The 16,784-nt window shown below is 36.6% G+C and overlaps 1 protein-coding gene across 2 annotated transcripts in view; it reads left to right on the top strand.

Annotated features, from left to right (window-relative positions):
- Nucleotides 1–16,784, top strand: part of usp38 (ubiquitin specific peptidase 38) — a 35,176-nt gene that overhangs the window by 598 nt on the left and 17,794 nt on the right. For both annotated transcript variants that reach the window (XM_061922901.2, XM_061922900.1), the window contains exons 2-4: nucleotides 11,635–12,325; nucleotides 14,725–14,860; nucleotides 14,934–15,063. In XM_061922901.2, the coding sequence (XP_061778885.1) occupies nucleotides 11,644–12,325; nucleotides 14,725–14,860; nucleotides 14,934–15,063 (948 nt within the window). In that variant the 5' untranslated portion in view covers nucleotides 11,635–11,643. The remainder of the gene's footprint in view (nucleotides 1–11,634; nucleotides 12,326–14,724; nucleotides 14,861–14,933; nucleotides 15,064–16,784) is intronic.

Here is a 16,784-nt window from a genome sequence, read left to right as displayed (position 1 = left end):
CAACGCGATCACATATCACGAATAAAATACCATCACGATTTTATCTTTTCTTTTAATGCTTTAAATGTTTTAACACACACAAATGTATTTTTTTCCATCGTGGGATTACATTGCTAATACATTCTATTCCATTCCCCTACATTACTCGTTATTATTTTAGGTTCATATACGACCTAATATTACAAACACACTTTAAAACATTTACGACTTTATTTTCATACATTTATGACTTTATTCTTGAAAGATTTTGACTTAATTCTTGCTACATTACATCTTCATTCTTGTAACACATTTTAGTAACATTAGAACTTTATTCTTGTAACAGTACGACTTAAATCTTGTAACGTTACAACTTTATTCTTGTAACAGTACGATTTAAATCTTGTAACAACTTTATTCTTGTAACAGTACGACTTAAATCTTGTAACAACTTTATTCTTGTAACAGTACGACTTGAATCTTGTAACATTACAACTTTATTCTTGTAACAGTACGACTTATATATTGTAACATTACAACTTTATTCTTGTAACAGTACGACTTAAATCTTGTAACATTACAACTTTATTCTTGTAACAGTACGACTTAAATCTTTTAACGTTACAACTTTATTCTTGTAACAGTACGATTTAAATCTTGTAACAACTTTATTCTTGTAACAGTACAACTTCAATCTTGTAACATTACAACTTTGTTCTTGTAACATTACAACTTATATATTGTAACATTACAACTTTATTCTTGTAACAGTACGACTTAAATCTTGTAACGTTACAACTTTATTTTTGTAACAGTACGACTTAAATCTTGTAACATTACAACTTTATTCTTGTAACAGTACGACTTAAATCTTGTAACGTTACAACTTTATTCTTGTAACAGTACGATTTAAATCTTGAAACAACTTTATTCTTGTAACAGTACAACTTTATTCTTGTAACATTACAACTTTATTCTTGTAACATTACAACTTATATATTGTAACATTACAACTTTATTCTTGTAACAGTACGACTTAAATCTTGTAACATTACAACTTAAATTTAGTAACTCTGACTTTATTTCCGTAACATAACTCAATTGTCGTTACGTTACAACTTCACTCTTGTAACATTACGACTTCATTTTCGTTACATTGTGACTTTTTTCTAGTGACATCAAAACTTCTTTTTAGTAACATTCCGACTTCATTCTTGTAACATTACGATGTCATTCTTGTAACATTACGACGTCATTCTTGTAACATTACGACGTCATTCTAGTAAATTTACAACTTTATTCTTGTAACATTACAACTTAAATTTAGTAACATTATGACATTATTTCCATAACATTATGACTCAATTGTCGTTACATTACGACTTTGCTCTTGTAACATTACGACTTAATTTTCGTTACATTGTGACTTTTTTTCTTGTCACATCCAAACTTCATTTTAGTAACATTATGACTTCATTCTTGTAACATTACGACTTAATTCTAGTAAATTTACAACTTTATTCTTGTAACATCACTACTTTATTCTTGTAACATTACAATTTCAATTTAGTAACATTAAGACTTTATTTCCATAACATGATGACTCAATTGTCGTTACATTACGACTTCACTCTTGTAACATTGCGACTTCATTTTCGTTACATTGTGACTTTTTTTCTTGTAACATCCAAACTTCAGTTTAGTAACATTACGACATAATTCTTGTAACATTACGACTTCATTCTAGTAAATTATACAACTTTATTTATGTAACATCAATACTTTATTCTTGTAACATTACCATTTCAATTTAGTAACATTATTATTTTCTATATATTTTCTACGATATGACTTAATTCTCGTTACATTAAAACTTCATTCTTGTGACATTACGATATACATTTTTTTACATTACGTCTTTTTTTCTTGTAACATTGCGACTTCATTTTTGTAATATTACGACTTCATTCTAGTAACATTTAAACAGATGGGCTTCTGTAGTGGACGAAAAGGTGGAATAAGAAAGATGAGATTTTGTTTGAAATAACACAATTTCAATTGAAATAGCTAGTATGATGTTTTTGCAGTCTGTTGAATGCTGTCAAAATAATGTCGCCCCTCATTCCAACATTAATAGTGTCAACGCGATCACATATCACGAATAAAATACCATCACGATTTTATCTTTTCTTTTAATGCTTTTAAATGTTTTCAAACACACAAATGTATTTTTTTCCATCGTGTGATTACATTGCCAATACATTCTATTCCATTCCCCTACATTACTCGTTATTTTAGCTCATTAGGTTCATGTACGACCTAATATTACAAACACACTTTAAAACATTTACGACTTTATTTTCATACATTTATGACTTTATTCTTGAAAGATTTTGACTTAATTCTCGCTACATTACATCTTCATTCTTGTAACACATTTTAGTAACATTAGAACTTTATTCTTGTAACAGTACGACTTAAATCTTGTAACGTTACAACTTTATTCTTGTAACAGTACGATTTAAATCTTGTAACAACTTTATTCTTGTAACAGTACCACTTAAATCTTGTAACAACTTTATTCTTGTAACAGTACGACTTGAATCTTGTAACATTACAACTTTATTCTTGTAACAGTACGACTTATATATTGTAACATTACAACTTTATTCTTGTAACAGTACGACTTAAATCTTGTAACATTACAACTTTATTCTTGTAACAGTACGACTTAAATCTTGTAGTATTACAACTTTATTCTTGTAACAGTACGACTTAAATCTTGTAATGTTACAACTTTATTCTTGTAACAGTACGATTTAAATCTTGTAACAACTTTATTCTTGTAACAGTACGACTTAAATCTTGTAACATTACAACTTTATTCTTGTAACAGTACGACTTAAATCTTGTAACGTTACAACTTTATTCTTGTAACAGTACGACTTAAATCTTGTAACATTACAACTTTATTCTTGTAACAGTACGACTTAAATCTTGTAACGTTACAACTTTATTCTTGTAACAGTACGACTTAAATCTTGTAACGTTACAACTTTATTCTTGTAACAGTACGATTTATATCTTGTAACAACTTTATTCTTGTAACAGTACAACTTTATTCTTGTAACATTACAACTTTATTCTTGTAACATTACAACTTATTTATTGTAACATTACAACTTTATTCTTGTAACAGATTTTATCTTTTCTTTTAATGCTTTAAATGTTTTCAAACACACAAATGTATTTTTTTCCATCGTGGGATTACATTGCTAATACAATCTATTCCATTCCTCTACATTACTCGTTATTTTAGCTCATTAGGTTCATGTACGACCTAATACTACAAACACACTTTAAAACATTTACGACTTTATTTTCATACATTTATGACTTTATTCTTCAAAGATTTTGACTTAATTCTCGCAACATTACATCTTCATTCTTGTAACACATTTTAGTAACATTAGAACTTTGTTCTTGTAACAGTGCAACTTAAATCTTGTAACGTTACAACTATTCTTGTAACAGTACGATTTAAATCTTGTAACAACTTTATTCTTGTAACAGTACCACTTAAATCTTGTAACGTTACAACTTTATTCTTGTAACGTTACAACTTTATTCTTGTAACAGTACGACTTAAATCTTGTAACGTTACTACTTTATTCTTGTAACAGTACGACTTAAATCTTGTAACATTACAACTTTATTCTTGTAACAGTACGATTTAAATCTTGTAACAAAGTTATTCTTGTAACAGTACAACTTAAATCTTGTAACATTACAACTTTATTCTTGTAACATTACAACTTATATATTGTAACATTACAACTTTATTCTTGTAACAGTACGACTTAAATCTTGTAACATTACATCTTTATTCTTGTAACAGTACGACTTAAATCTTGTAACATTACAACTTAAATTTAGTAACTCTTTGACTTTATTTCCGTAACATAACTCAATTGTCGTTACTTTACAACTTCACTCTTGTAACATGACGACTTCATTTTCGTTACATTGTGACTTTTTTCTTGTGACATCAAAACTTCATTTTAGTAACATTCCGACTTCATTCTTGTAACATTACGACGTCATTCTTGTAACATTACGATGTCATTCTAGTAAATTTACAACTTTATTCTTGTAACATTACAACTCAAATTTAGTAACACTATGACATTATTTCCATAATATTATGACTCAATTGTCGTTGCATTACGACTTTGCTCTTATAACATTACGACTTCATTTTCGTTACATTGTGACTTTTTTCTTGTAACATCCAAACTTCAGTTTAGTAACATTACGACATAATTCTTGTAACATTACGACTTCATTCTAGTAAATTATACAACTTTATTTATGTAACATCAAAACTTTATTCTTGTAACATTACCATTTCAATTTAGTAACATTATTATTTTCTATATATTTTCTACAATATGACTTAATTCTCGTTACATTAAAACGTCATTCTTGTGACATTACGATATACATTTTTTTACATTACGCCTTTTTTTCTTGTAACATTGCGACTTCATTTTTGTAATATTACGACTTCATTCTAGTAACATTTAAACAGATGGGCTCCTGTAGTGGACGAAAAGGTGGAATAAGAAAGATGAGATTTTGTTTGAAATAACACAATTTCAATTGAATTAGCTAGTATGATGTTTTTGCAGTCTGTTGAATGCTGTCAAAAATAATGTCGTCCCTCATTCCAACATTAATAGTGTCAACGCGATCACATATCACGAATAAAATACCATCACGGTTTTATCTTTTCTTTTAATGCTTTTAAATGTTTTCAAACGCACAAATGTATTTTTTTCCATCGTGTGATTACATTGCTAATACATTCTATTCCATTCCCCTACATTACTCGTTATTTTAGCTCATTAGGTTCATGTACGACCTAATATTACAAACACACTTTAAAACATTTACGACTTTATTTTCATACATTTATGACTTTATTCTTGAAAGATTTTGACTTAATTCTCGCTACATTACATCTTCATTCTTGTAACACATTTTAGTAACATTAGAACTTTATTCTTGTAACAGTACGACTTTATTCTTGTAACAGTACAATTTAAATCTTGTAACAACTTTATTCTTGTAACAGTACCACTTAAATCTTGTAACGTTGCAACTTTATTCTTGTAACAGTAAGACTTAAATCTTGTAACGTTACAACTTTATTCTTGTAACAGTACAACTTAAATCTTGTAACATTACAACTTTATTCTTGTAACAGTACGACTTAAATCTTGTAACGTTACAACTTTATTTTTGTAACAGTACGACTTAAATCTTGTTTCGTTACAACTTTATTCTTGTAACAGTACGATTTAAATCTTGAAACAACTTTATTCTTGTAACAGTACAACTTTATTCTTGTAACATTACAACTTTATTCTTGTAACATTACAACTTATATATTGTAACATTACAACTTTATTCTTGTAACAGTACGACTTACATCTTGTAACATTACAACTTTATTCTTGTAACAGATTTTATCTTTTCTTTTAATGCTTTAAATGTTTTCAAACACACAAATGTATTTTTTTCCATCGTGTGATTACATTGCCAATACATTCTATTCCATTCCCCTACATTACTCGTTATTTTAGCTCATTAGGTTCATGTACGACCTAATATTACAAACACACTTTAAAACATTTACGACTTTATTTTCATACATTTATGACTTTATTCTTGAAAGATTTTGACTTAATTCTTGCTACATTACATCTTCATTCTTGTAACACATTTTAGTAACATTAGAACTTTATTCTTGTAACAGTACGACTTAAATCTTGTAATGTTACAACTTTATTCTTGTAACCGTACGATTTAAATCTTGTAACGTTACAACTTTATTCTTGTAACAGTACGACTTAAATCTTGTAACGTTACTACTTTATTCTTGTAACAGTACGACTTAAATCTTGTAACGTTACAACTTTATTCTTGTAACGTTACAACTTTATTCTTGTAACAGTACGATTTAAATCTTGTAACAACTTTATTCTTGTAACAGTACAACTTTATTCTTGTAACATTACAACTTATATATTGTAACATTACAACTTTATTCTTGTAACAGTACGACTTAAATCTTGTAACATTACAACTTTATTCTTGTAACAGTACGACTTAAATCTTGTAACATTACAACTTAAATTTAGTAGCTCTTTGACTTTATTTCCGTAACATAACTCAATTGTCGTCACGTCACAACTTCACTCTTGTAACATTACGACTTAGTTTTCGTTACATTCTGACTTTTTTTCTTGTCACATCAAAACTTAATTTAGTAACATTTCGACTTCATTCTTGTAGCATTACGACGTAATTCTTGTAATATTACGACGTCATTCTTGTAACATTACGACTTCATTCTAGTAAATGTACAACTTTATTCTTGTAACATTACAACTTAAATTTAGTAACATTATGACATTATTCCCATAACATTATGACTCAATTGTCGTTACATTACGACTTCGCTCTTGTAACATTACGACTTCATTTTCGTTAAATTGTGACTTTTTTTCTTGTAACATCCAAATTTACAACTTTATTCTTGTAACATCAAGACTTTATTCTTGTAACATAACCATTTCAATTTAGTAACATTATTAGTATTATTTTCGTACCTTTTATGACATTATTTTCATAACACTATGACTTAATTCTCATTACATTAAAACTTAATTTTTGTAACATTACGATATAAAAAATGTTACATTACGCCTTTTTTTCTTTTAACATTGCGACTTCATTTTTGTAATATTACGACTTCATTCTAGTAACATTTAAACAGATGGGCTCCTGTAGTGGACGAAAAGGTGGAATAAGAAAGATGAGATTTTGTTTGAAATAACACAATTTCAATTGAAATAGCTAGTATGATGTTTTTGCAGTCTGTTGAATGCTGTCCAAATAATGTCGCCCCTCATTCCAACATTAATAGTGTCAACGCGATCACATATCACAAATAAAATACCATCATGATTTTATCTTTTTTTTTAATGCTTTAAATGTTTTAACACACACAAATGTATTTTTTTCCATCATCTGAGCACTTCAACTTCTTGTGATTACATTGCCAATACATTCTATTCCATTCCCCTACATTACTCGTTATTTTAGCTCATTAGGTTCATGTACGACCTAATACTACAAACACATTTTAAAATATTTACGACTTTATTTTCATACATTTATGACTTTATTTTTTGTAAGATTTTGACCTAATTCTCGCTACATTTAAACTTCATTCTTTTAACTTTACGTCTACATTTTAGTAACATTAGAACTTTATTCTTGTAACCGTACCACTTAATTCTTGTAACATTACAACTTAAATTTAGTAACATAATGACTTTATTTCCGTAACATTATGACTCAATTGTTGTTAGATTACGACTTCACTCTTGTAACATTACTTCATTTTCGTTACATTGTGGCTGTTTGTTTAAAGATTGGAATTAAAAGTTACAAATAGCGTCGGACTTTGTGATACTTCTGGGGGCTACAATACATTGTATTAATTTAATTTGTTTTTCTCTTCGGCCGTGGAATAAGTCTGCTTTGGCATATTTTTCTGGACTAGTCCGGTCTCATTACAATTAGGGATGTCCCGATCCGATATTGCTATCGGAAATCAGTCCGATATTAGCCAAAAAAGTGAATATCGGATTTTATCGGACTGAATCTAAAAACTCCGATATAAGCGCTCCGATATAAGCTGTCCATTTACCGCTGCAGCACGTCTATAATAGGTGACTCTGGTTTGATCACACTCCAACACAGTAGGTGGCGGCAATGCCCCTTAATTAACGTTGGTGCCGGTGTTGTACCGAAATCTGTTACCCATCGGAATTTGTAACTCTAGGGGGCGATGTTCCCATGGCGTTTGTTTGATGGTTAAACGGCAAGCCCAAAGAGGAGGAGAAGAAGAACGCTTGCGTAAATGGTGTAAACTATCCTTAATGCTGAAACGTCAGTTGTCAGAATTTCAGCATTAATAAATTACACATATTCTGGAAATCAATGACTTACTTTCATTATAGTATGAGTCCATTGTATCAGCTGTTGATTCTCTCTCACACACATACATACTGACAACTGACGTTTCAGCATTAAGGATAGTTTACGCCATTTACGCGATACAATGGACTCATACTATAATAAAAGCAAGTCATTGATTTCCAGAATATGTGTAATTTATTAATGCTGAAATTCTGACAACTGACGTTTCAGCATTAAGGATAGTTTACGCCATTTACGCAAGCGTTCTTCTTCTCCTCCTCTTTGGGTTTGCCGTTTAACCATCAAACAAACGCCATGGGAACATCGCACCCATCCATCCATCCATCCATCTTCTTCCGCTTATCCGAGGTCGGGTCGCGGGGGCAGCAGCCTAAGCAGGGAAGCCCAGACTTCCCTCTCCCCAGCCACTTCGTCCAGCTCTTCCTGTGGGACCCCGAGGCGTTCCCAGGCCAGCCGGGAGACAGTCTTCCCAACGTGTCCTGGGTCTTCCCCTACTGGTCGGACGTGCCCTAAACACCTCCCTAGGGAGGCGTTCGGGTGGCATCCTGACCAGATGCCCGAACCACCTCATCTGGCTCCTCTCGATGTGGAGGAGCAGCGGCTTTACTTTGAGCTCCTCCCGGATGGCAGAGCTTCTCACCCTATCTCTAAGGGAGAGCCCCGCCACCCGGCGGAGGAAACTCACTTCGGCCGCTTGTACCCGTGATCTTGTCCTTTCGGTCATAACCCAAAGCTCATGACCATAGGTAAGGATGGGAACGTAGATCGACCGGTAAATTGAGAGCTTTGCCTCCGGCTCAGCTCTTTCTTCACCACAACGGATCGATACAGCGTCCGCATTACTGAAGACGCCGCACCGATCCGCCTGTCGATCTCACGATCCACTCTTCCCTCACTCGTGAACAAGACTCCGAGGTACTTGAACTCCTCCACTTGGGGCAAGATCTCCTCCCCAACCCGGAGATGGCACTCCACCCTTTTCCGGGCGAGAACCATGGACTCGGACTTGGAGGTGCTGATTCTCATCCCAGTCGCTTCACACTCAGCTGCGAACCGATCCAGTGAGAGCTGAAGAAAACATCGCACCCTGGAGTTACAAATTCCGATGGGTAACAGATTTCGGTACAACACCGGCCGCGGAAGAAGAGCGTCTCTGATCCAGCATGCACAGCCCACGTGATCACAACAACGACAACGCGTGTGCTTGCAGCAAAGTGTAGTGATGTCGGCTGTGTGGAAGTATTTTAACCTAAACTCGGACAAAGACGTTGCCACTAAATGCAACATTTGTCAGGCGCAAGTGTCCCGTGGAGGGACAGAACCGGGAAGGTTCAATACAAGTAACCTCATCGCACATTTGAAAAAAACACCACAAAAAAGAACATGAGGATTTTCGCGAGAGCAGCAAGGCGAAGCAACAAACCTCTGGCTCGCTTCAGCAACCCACGCTGGCCGAAAGCTTTGCAAGACGTGACAAACTACCACGGGACAGCAAAAAGGCAATGGCCATAACAGAAAAGATAGCCCAGTTTATTGTGCTTGATGACCAGCCCCTGTCGGTGGCGAGTAATGTCGAGTAATAAATACTACATTGTTTTGGGCACAGTCAGTCAGTGAAACTGGAGCTGTGAACTCTTAACTTAGAGCAGTTGGACAGTGGACAATATTGTGTTGTTTTTGTCCCTGCCCACAGTTGTTTCCAACATATGCTGACAGTAAAAAAATAACTGAAGTGAACTTGAATTGTTTGCACTTTAAAACGTTTTTTTTTTTTTTTAATTGGATTTATTTAGGTTATTTTTCAGGGTCTTCTATTTTTTTTAAAAATTTATTCTATTCAATTGTATAATTATGTTGGTATTAGTGGTTATTTTGCACTTTAAATATAACATTTTGTTTTTATTGGATTTGTTGAGGTAATACTCTTATGTTGAAGGTTAAAATTTATGTAACCAATTGGTTAATAATAAATGGGTCAGTTTTTCCTATACCTACTCTTGCTGACTATTGTTTTCTGTTTTAACACTACAACATCAGTAACAGTAACATCACTTTATCAAGCCTTTTCTAACATTCCACACAACAAAATAAGGAATAAATATATGTATGATTCGTGCCTATATCGTATCGTATTGATATCGGTATTGGCCAATACTCAAGGCTACAATATCGGTATCGTATCGGAAGTGAAAAAGTTGTATCGGGACATCCCTAATTAGGGACCGCAATGTCCCTTTGGGACAGAGGACCCTATTGTAATTGTAAGGTTTTATTATTATTATTATACCGGCCGCCTCTTTGAGCTGTAATTTGACCCCCTTAACATGCTTCAAAACTCACCAAATTGGACACACACATCAGGACTGGCGAAAATTGCAATCTATTCAAAAAACCAAACCCCAGAACTCAAAATTGCGCTCGAGCGCCCACTAGGAAAAAACACAGACAAAACTGCCTGTAACTGTTAGTAGGAATGTCGTAGAGACATGAAACAAAAATCTCTATGTAGGTCTCACTTAGACCCAGATTTCATACACTGACATCTTTCAGCAAAAATCAACAGGAAGTTGGCAATTCCCCTTTCAAAACAAAAGTTTCGTAAAAACAGTCACTTTTGCCTCTTTGAGCTGTAATTTGACCCCCTTAACATGCTTCAAAACTCACCAAACTGGACACACGCATCAGAACTGGCGATAATTGCGATCTAATAAAAAAGCAAACCCCAAAACTCAAAATTGCGCTCTAGCGCCCCCTAGGAATAAAACACAGACAAAGTTGCTCCTAGGAAGAAAACACAGACAAAACTCCCTGTAACTTCCAGTAGGAATGTCGTAGAGACATGAAACAGTGCAGGTCTGCCTTAGACCTATATTTCATTCATTGACAACCCCCAGCAAAAATCAACAGGACGTTTGCAATTCCCCCTTCAAAATAAAAGTTGGGTTAAAAACAGTCACTTTTTTTTTAAACATTATCTCCTCTGAGCGTGTTCGTCGTGTCGGCTTCAAACTAGCACAGGAGAGAGATTGTACCCTTCTGATTAAAAGTTGACGAAAGAGTTTTAATTACTGCTCCGGTTTGGATTTTATGTGCCGTCAAAGTCGGTCCCGTCCATCGCTGCTTGCAGCTTTAATTACAATTGAAACTTGCTGTGGTATGAAGCCTGCTTTGTCGATTCTTCCTTACTTGTGAGCGCTGTTAATGTACTCCTCGCAAATAGTTTTTTTTTTTTCAAAACTCCCTTCTTCATTCCACGCTGGTCTGGTTCTTCGAAACTTGTCAAAAGGCAAAAAAACACAGAAAAGGCACACGTGCTAAGGCGCTGAGAAGTGATGAGTAGTGTACTGGGCAGCAAGTCACATGGACCGCCTGCCCAAAAATGCTGCACCCTGCTTTTTGCCCACAAAGAATGAACGAAGCGTTCGCACATGGAGACATATTTGGCTCGATCGAAAAGTTCATAAATGGAAAAGTTGGCAAATAAAGGGTTTCGGAAATCGAGCACATTGTGTGTTTATTTCTCAATCTAGACTTGTCCTTTCAGTGCATTTTGTAAAGTCACTGTCCTCATCCCTGCAGACCGCCATAATGGACAAGATTTTGGAGGGCCTCATCAGCTCGGATCACAAAGTTCCAGTGAAGAAGGCCATCGTGAAGAAGGTGGTGGAAGCAGCAGAGAAGGACGTGGCGGCGGAGGAATGTCGTGCTTTGTTTACCGTCACCACCCGCCTCATCCTGCTGGGCGAAGACGCCTTCCAGAAGCAGGTGGGCTTCCAGGTCCTGGAAGCGTACGCCCGCTATCACCGCTCTGAGTTTGAGTGCTTCTTCAGCAAAGACTTTGTGCTCGGTCTGCTCCACGGCGGCTACGAGCAGGTGGAGCGCAAAGACCCGGCCCTGGTGGACTTCATCCACTGCGGCCTGCGGCTGCTCATCAGCTGCCCCGCCGTGCTGGAGCTCTTCAGCGTGATCCAGGTGGAGGTTTTAAGGCTGGTGTGCGAGCGGCCCAACCCGGCCCTCTGCGCCCGCCTCAGCACCATGCTGTCCGACTTTGTGCAATGCGTGCCGAGAGACAAGGCCGGCGTTTTCTTCTGCCAGCAGCTGGTGAGGACCATCAGCTACTTCCACTGCATGGTCAGTCAAGAGCAGGAGCTCGGGGAGTACGTGAGTCAGGTGACCAAGGTGAGCACGCTGCTGCAGAACATCTGGAAGGCCGAGCCGGCCACGCTGCTGCCTTCCTTGCAGGAGGTCTTTGCAATCATCTCTTCCACGGGTAAGACTTTAGGGAAGGATAATGCAGCTGAGATAGGCTCCAGCACCCCCCGGGAAAATGGATGGATGGATAGTAGGGGTGTAACGGAACACAAAAATTTCGGTTCGGTACGTACCTCGGGTTTAGAGGTCACGGTTCGGTTCATTTTCGGTACAGTAAGAAAACGACAAAATGTACATTTTTGGGTTATTTATTTACCAAATTTGCAAAATCTTCCAGCAAAAATATTTTTCTTAGTGGAATATTTGATGTGAATTAATCGGAACCTTAAATGTTTCTTAAATGCCTCAAATGTCCGGCATTTTGAGTTAGGGTTGCGTGTATTTTCAATGTACGTTCAGGGTTAAGAAGGGGTTAAAAACAAAAGCAGCAGCATTGGTGAGGGAGGGGCAGAGACAGAGAGGGAGAGAGAGAGTTATGATAAACGCGCATGCGCCGCCAGGCTCTGCTTTTTATCCATAGATTTATCACATTTAATTTTTTATTATCTATAGCAGGGGTGTCAAAAGTGTGCCCCGGAGGCCATTTGCGGCCCACAGCTAATGTTTTAAAGGCCCACGGCACATTCTAAAAATACTATTAAAATAAACAAAAACATAACAAAAGTGAAATAAAGGTTAAATGTAATTTAGAAAAAGTTGCAATGTTGACGAATAAAACAAAGCTGTTTTTTTTTTCTTTCAAACTGTCATTGCTCAAAACATAATATTGAATCAAAATCAATGTTATTATGAATTATTGACCTATCCAAGGTTCCCATTACTTCACATCAAATATTCCACTAAGACAAATATTTTTGGTGGAAGATTTTTCAAATTTGGTAAATGAATAACCCCAAAATTTATATTTTGTTGTTTTCTTACTGTACCGAAAATGAACCGAACCGTGACCTCTAAACCGAGGTACGTACCGAACCGCAATTTTTGTGTACCGTTACACCCCTAACAAATATATATAAAAAAAGATCCATCCATCCATCCATTTTCTACCGCTTGTCCCTTACGGTGTTGCGGGGAGTGCTGGAGCCTATCCCAGCTGCACATGGGCGGAAGGCGGGGTACACCCTGGACAAGTCGCCACCTCATCGCAGGGCCAACACAGATAGACAGACAACATTCACACTCACATTTCAAATCAGATAAAAATATATATATATATTTTTAAAAACAAGGAGTGAAATAAACCACAGTTTAAAATAAAGTTTAAAGTTTAAAGTTCAAAGTATAATACTGGTATGTAAGTAGCATGTTAACTTAGCTTAGAAAGTTAGCATGCTAACAGTTAGCATGTATCAGGTACCAAGTTATATGACTCTGGGGTGTTTGGCTGCAAAATTGACTAGAAAAAAATGGCACACTAATGTTAGCATTTGTCAAGTGCCAAGTTATGTGAGTCTAAACACCTAGTTGGTAATGCTGCCTGAGGCTGAGCCAATCAGTGTTCCCGATACTGAACAGCACGTCCTGATTGCTTTGGCCTCGTCTAGTGGCCAAAACCACCGTAGTATTGCTACTTTTAGTTCATTTAGACATTGTTATGCCTGAAAATTCCTAATTTAGGGCAAAATTACGTAGACTATGCTTTGTTACCAATAACACAAAACTAAGATATGGATGTTGTGATCAGATAGTTTAATTATTGATTGACCTATATCATACTTGCCAACCTTGAGACCTCTGAATTCGGGAGATTGGGGGCGGTGTTGGGGGGGGACGGGGTTTGGTGGTAGCGGGGGTGTATATTGTAGCCCGGAAGAGTTAGGGCTGCAAGGGATTCTGGGTATTTGTTCTGTTGTGTTTATGTTGTGTTATGGTGCGGCTGTTCTCCCGAAATGTGTTTGTCATTCTTGTGTGGTGTGGGTTCACAGTGTGGCGCATATTTGTAACAGTTTTAAAGTTGTTTATACGGCCACCCTCAGTGTGACCTGTATGGCTGTTGACCAAGTATGTCTTGCAGTCACTTATGTGTGTCTGCTGAAGCCGCATACAACATGTGACTGGGCCGGCACCCTGTTTGTATGGTGAAAAAGCGGACGCGTCGACAGGTTGTAGAGTACGCTATCCGGGTGAAAATCAGGAGAAATTCGGGAGAATGGTTGCCCCGGGAGGTGCACTGAAATTCGGGAGTCTCCCGGAAAAATCGGGAGCGTTGGCAAGTATGCTTATATTGTATTGGTTTTAGTATTTTTAATGTATAAAATTGATCAAAGTGGCCCCCGCATCCTTCCATTTTTATTCATGCGTCCCTCGCTGGAAAAAGTTTGGACACCACTGCGTTAAAAGCACAGAGCTGATGCAAACAGACTAAAGTAAAACACAGCGAAAAAACCCCAAAATAGCAAAAATCATACTTTCTGAAAGAAGACTGGCGCTGAAGTCTCACGTCTCCCACCTTTTTAGACCCGTCCTTTGAACCGTCCATCGCCTTGGCCAGCCTGGTGCAGCACATCCCGGTCCAGATGATCACAGTCCTCATTAAGAGCCTGACTACGGACCAGAACGTCAAAGATGCAAACATGACAAAAGCACTATGCAGGTATGGACCGTGGGCATTCATGTACGACGGAGGAGGTTCCGCTTCTCTATTTAAAGCCGTCTGGTCTTTTTAGGATGATCGACTGGCTTTCTTGGCCTCTGGCCCATCACGTGGACACCTGGGTCATTGCGCTGCTCAAAGGACTGGCCGCCGTTCAGAAGTTCACCATCCTCATTGACGTCACGCTGCTCAAAATTGAACGGGTTAGTACTGGTAGCTTCATTTCTCACCTATTCTTTTACTATACCACTTATCCTCACCTATCTTTTTTTATACCGCTTATGTTAATCCATCCATCCATTTTCTATACCACTTATCCTCACCTATCCATTTTCTATACCACTTATCCTCACCCGTCCATTTTCTATACCACTTATCCTCACCTATCCATTTTTTATACCACTTATCCTCACCTATCCATTTTCTATACCACTTATCCTCACCTATCCATTTTCTATACCACTTATCCTCACCTATCCATTTTTTACACCACTTATCCTCACCTATCCATTTTCTATACCACTTATCCTCATCCATCCATTTTCTATACCACTTATCTTCATCCATCCATCCATCCATCCATCATTCATCTTCCTAACCCCTTAGCCTCATTCATCCATCCATCCATCCATCCACTAATCCTCATCCTTCATCCATCCATTTTTTATAGCTCTCAGCTTCATCCATACATCCATCCATCATCCCTATCCATTTTCTGTACCGCTTATCGTTCATCCATCCATCCATTTTTATGCTGCTTAGCCTCATCCATACATAAATCCATCATATTTTATACCGCTTATCCTCACCCATCCATTTTCTAGACCACTTATCCTCACCTATCCATATTCTATGCACTTATCCTCACCTATCCTTTATTTATACCGCTTATGTCCATCCATCCATCCATTTTCTATACCACTTATCCTCATCCATCCATTTTCTATACTGCTTATCGTTCATCCATCCATTTTCTATACCACTTATCCTCATCCATCTATTTTCTGTAGCGCTTATCCTCATCCATCCATCATTCATCTTCCTAACCCCTTAGCCTCATTCATCCATCCATCCATCCACTAATCCTCATCCTTCATCCATCCATTTTTTATAGCTCTCAGCTTCATCCATCCATCATCTTTTATACCGCTTATCCTCCCCTATCCATTTTCTATACCGCTTATCGTTCATCCATCCATCCATTTTTATGCTCCTTAGCCTCATCCATACATCAATCCATCATATTTTATACCGCTTATCCTCACCCATCCATTTTCTATACCACTTATCCTCACCTATCCATATTCTATACCACTTATCCTCACCTATCTTTTTTTTTAATAGCGCCTATGTCCATCCATCCATCCATTTTCTATACTACTTATCCTCATCCATCCATTTTCTATACCGCTTATCCTCATCCATCCATCCACCATGCATCTTCCTAGCCCCTTAGCCTCATCCATCCATCCTCTAATCCTCATCCTTCATCCATCCATTTGTATAGCACTTAGCTTCATCCATACATCCATCCATCATCTTTTATACCGCTTATCCTCCCCTATCCATTTTCTGTACCGCTTATCGTTCATCCATCCATCCATCCATTTTTATGCCGCTTAGCCTCATCCATCCATCCATCCATCATTTTATACCGCTTATCCTCACCCATCCATTTTCTATATCGCTTATCGTTCATCCATCCATCCATACATCCATTTTTATGCCGCTTAGCCTCATCCATACATCCATCCATCATTTTATACCGCTTATCGTCACCCATCCATTTTCTATATCGTTCATCCATCCATCCATTTTCTATATTGATGAGCGTCATACGTCCATACATACATCCATCATTCATCTTTTATATGTCATGGCCTCATTCATCCATTTATCTTCTATACCGCTTATCTCTTCATAC

This window comes from Nerophis lumbriciformis, linkage group LG27, assembly GCF_033978685.3.
Source record: "Nerophis lumbriciformis linkage group LG27, RoL_Nlum_v2.1, whole genome shotgun sequence".
Classification (NCBI taxonomy): domain Eukaryota; kingdom Metazoa; phylum Chordata; class Actinopteri; order Syngnathiformes; family Syngnathidae; genus Nerophis; species Nerophis lumbriciformis.
This window is presented reverse-complemented; position numbering and strand designations above follow the sequence as displayed.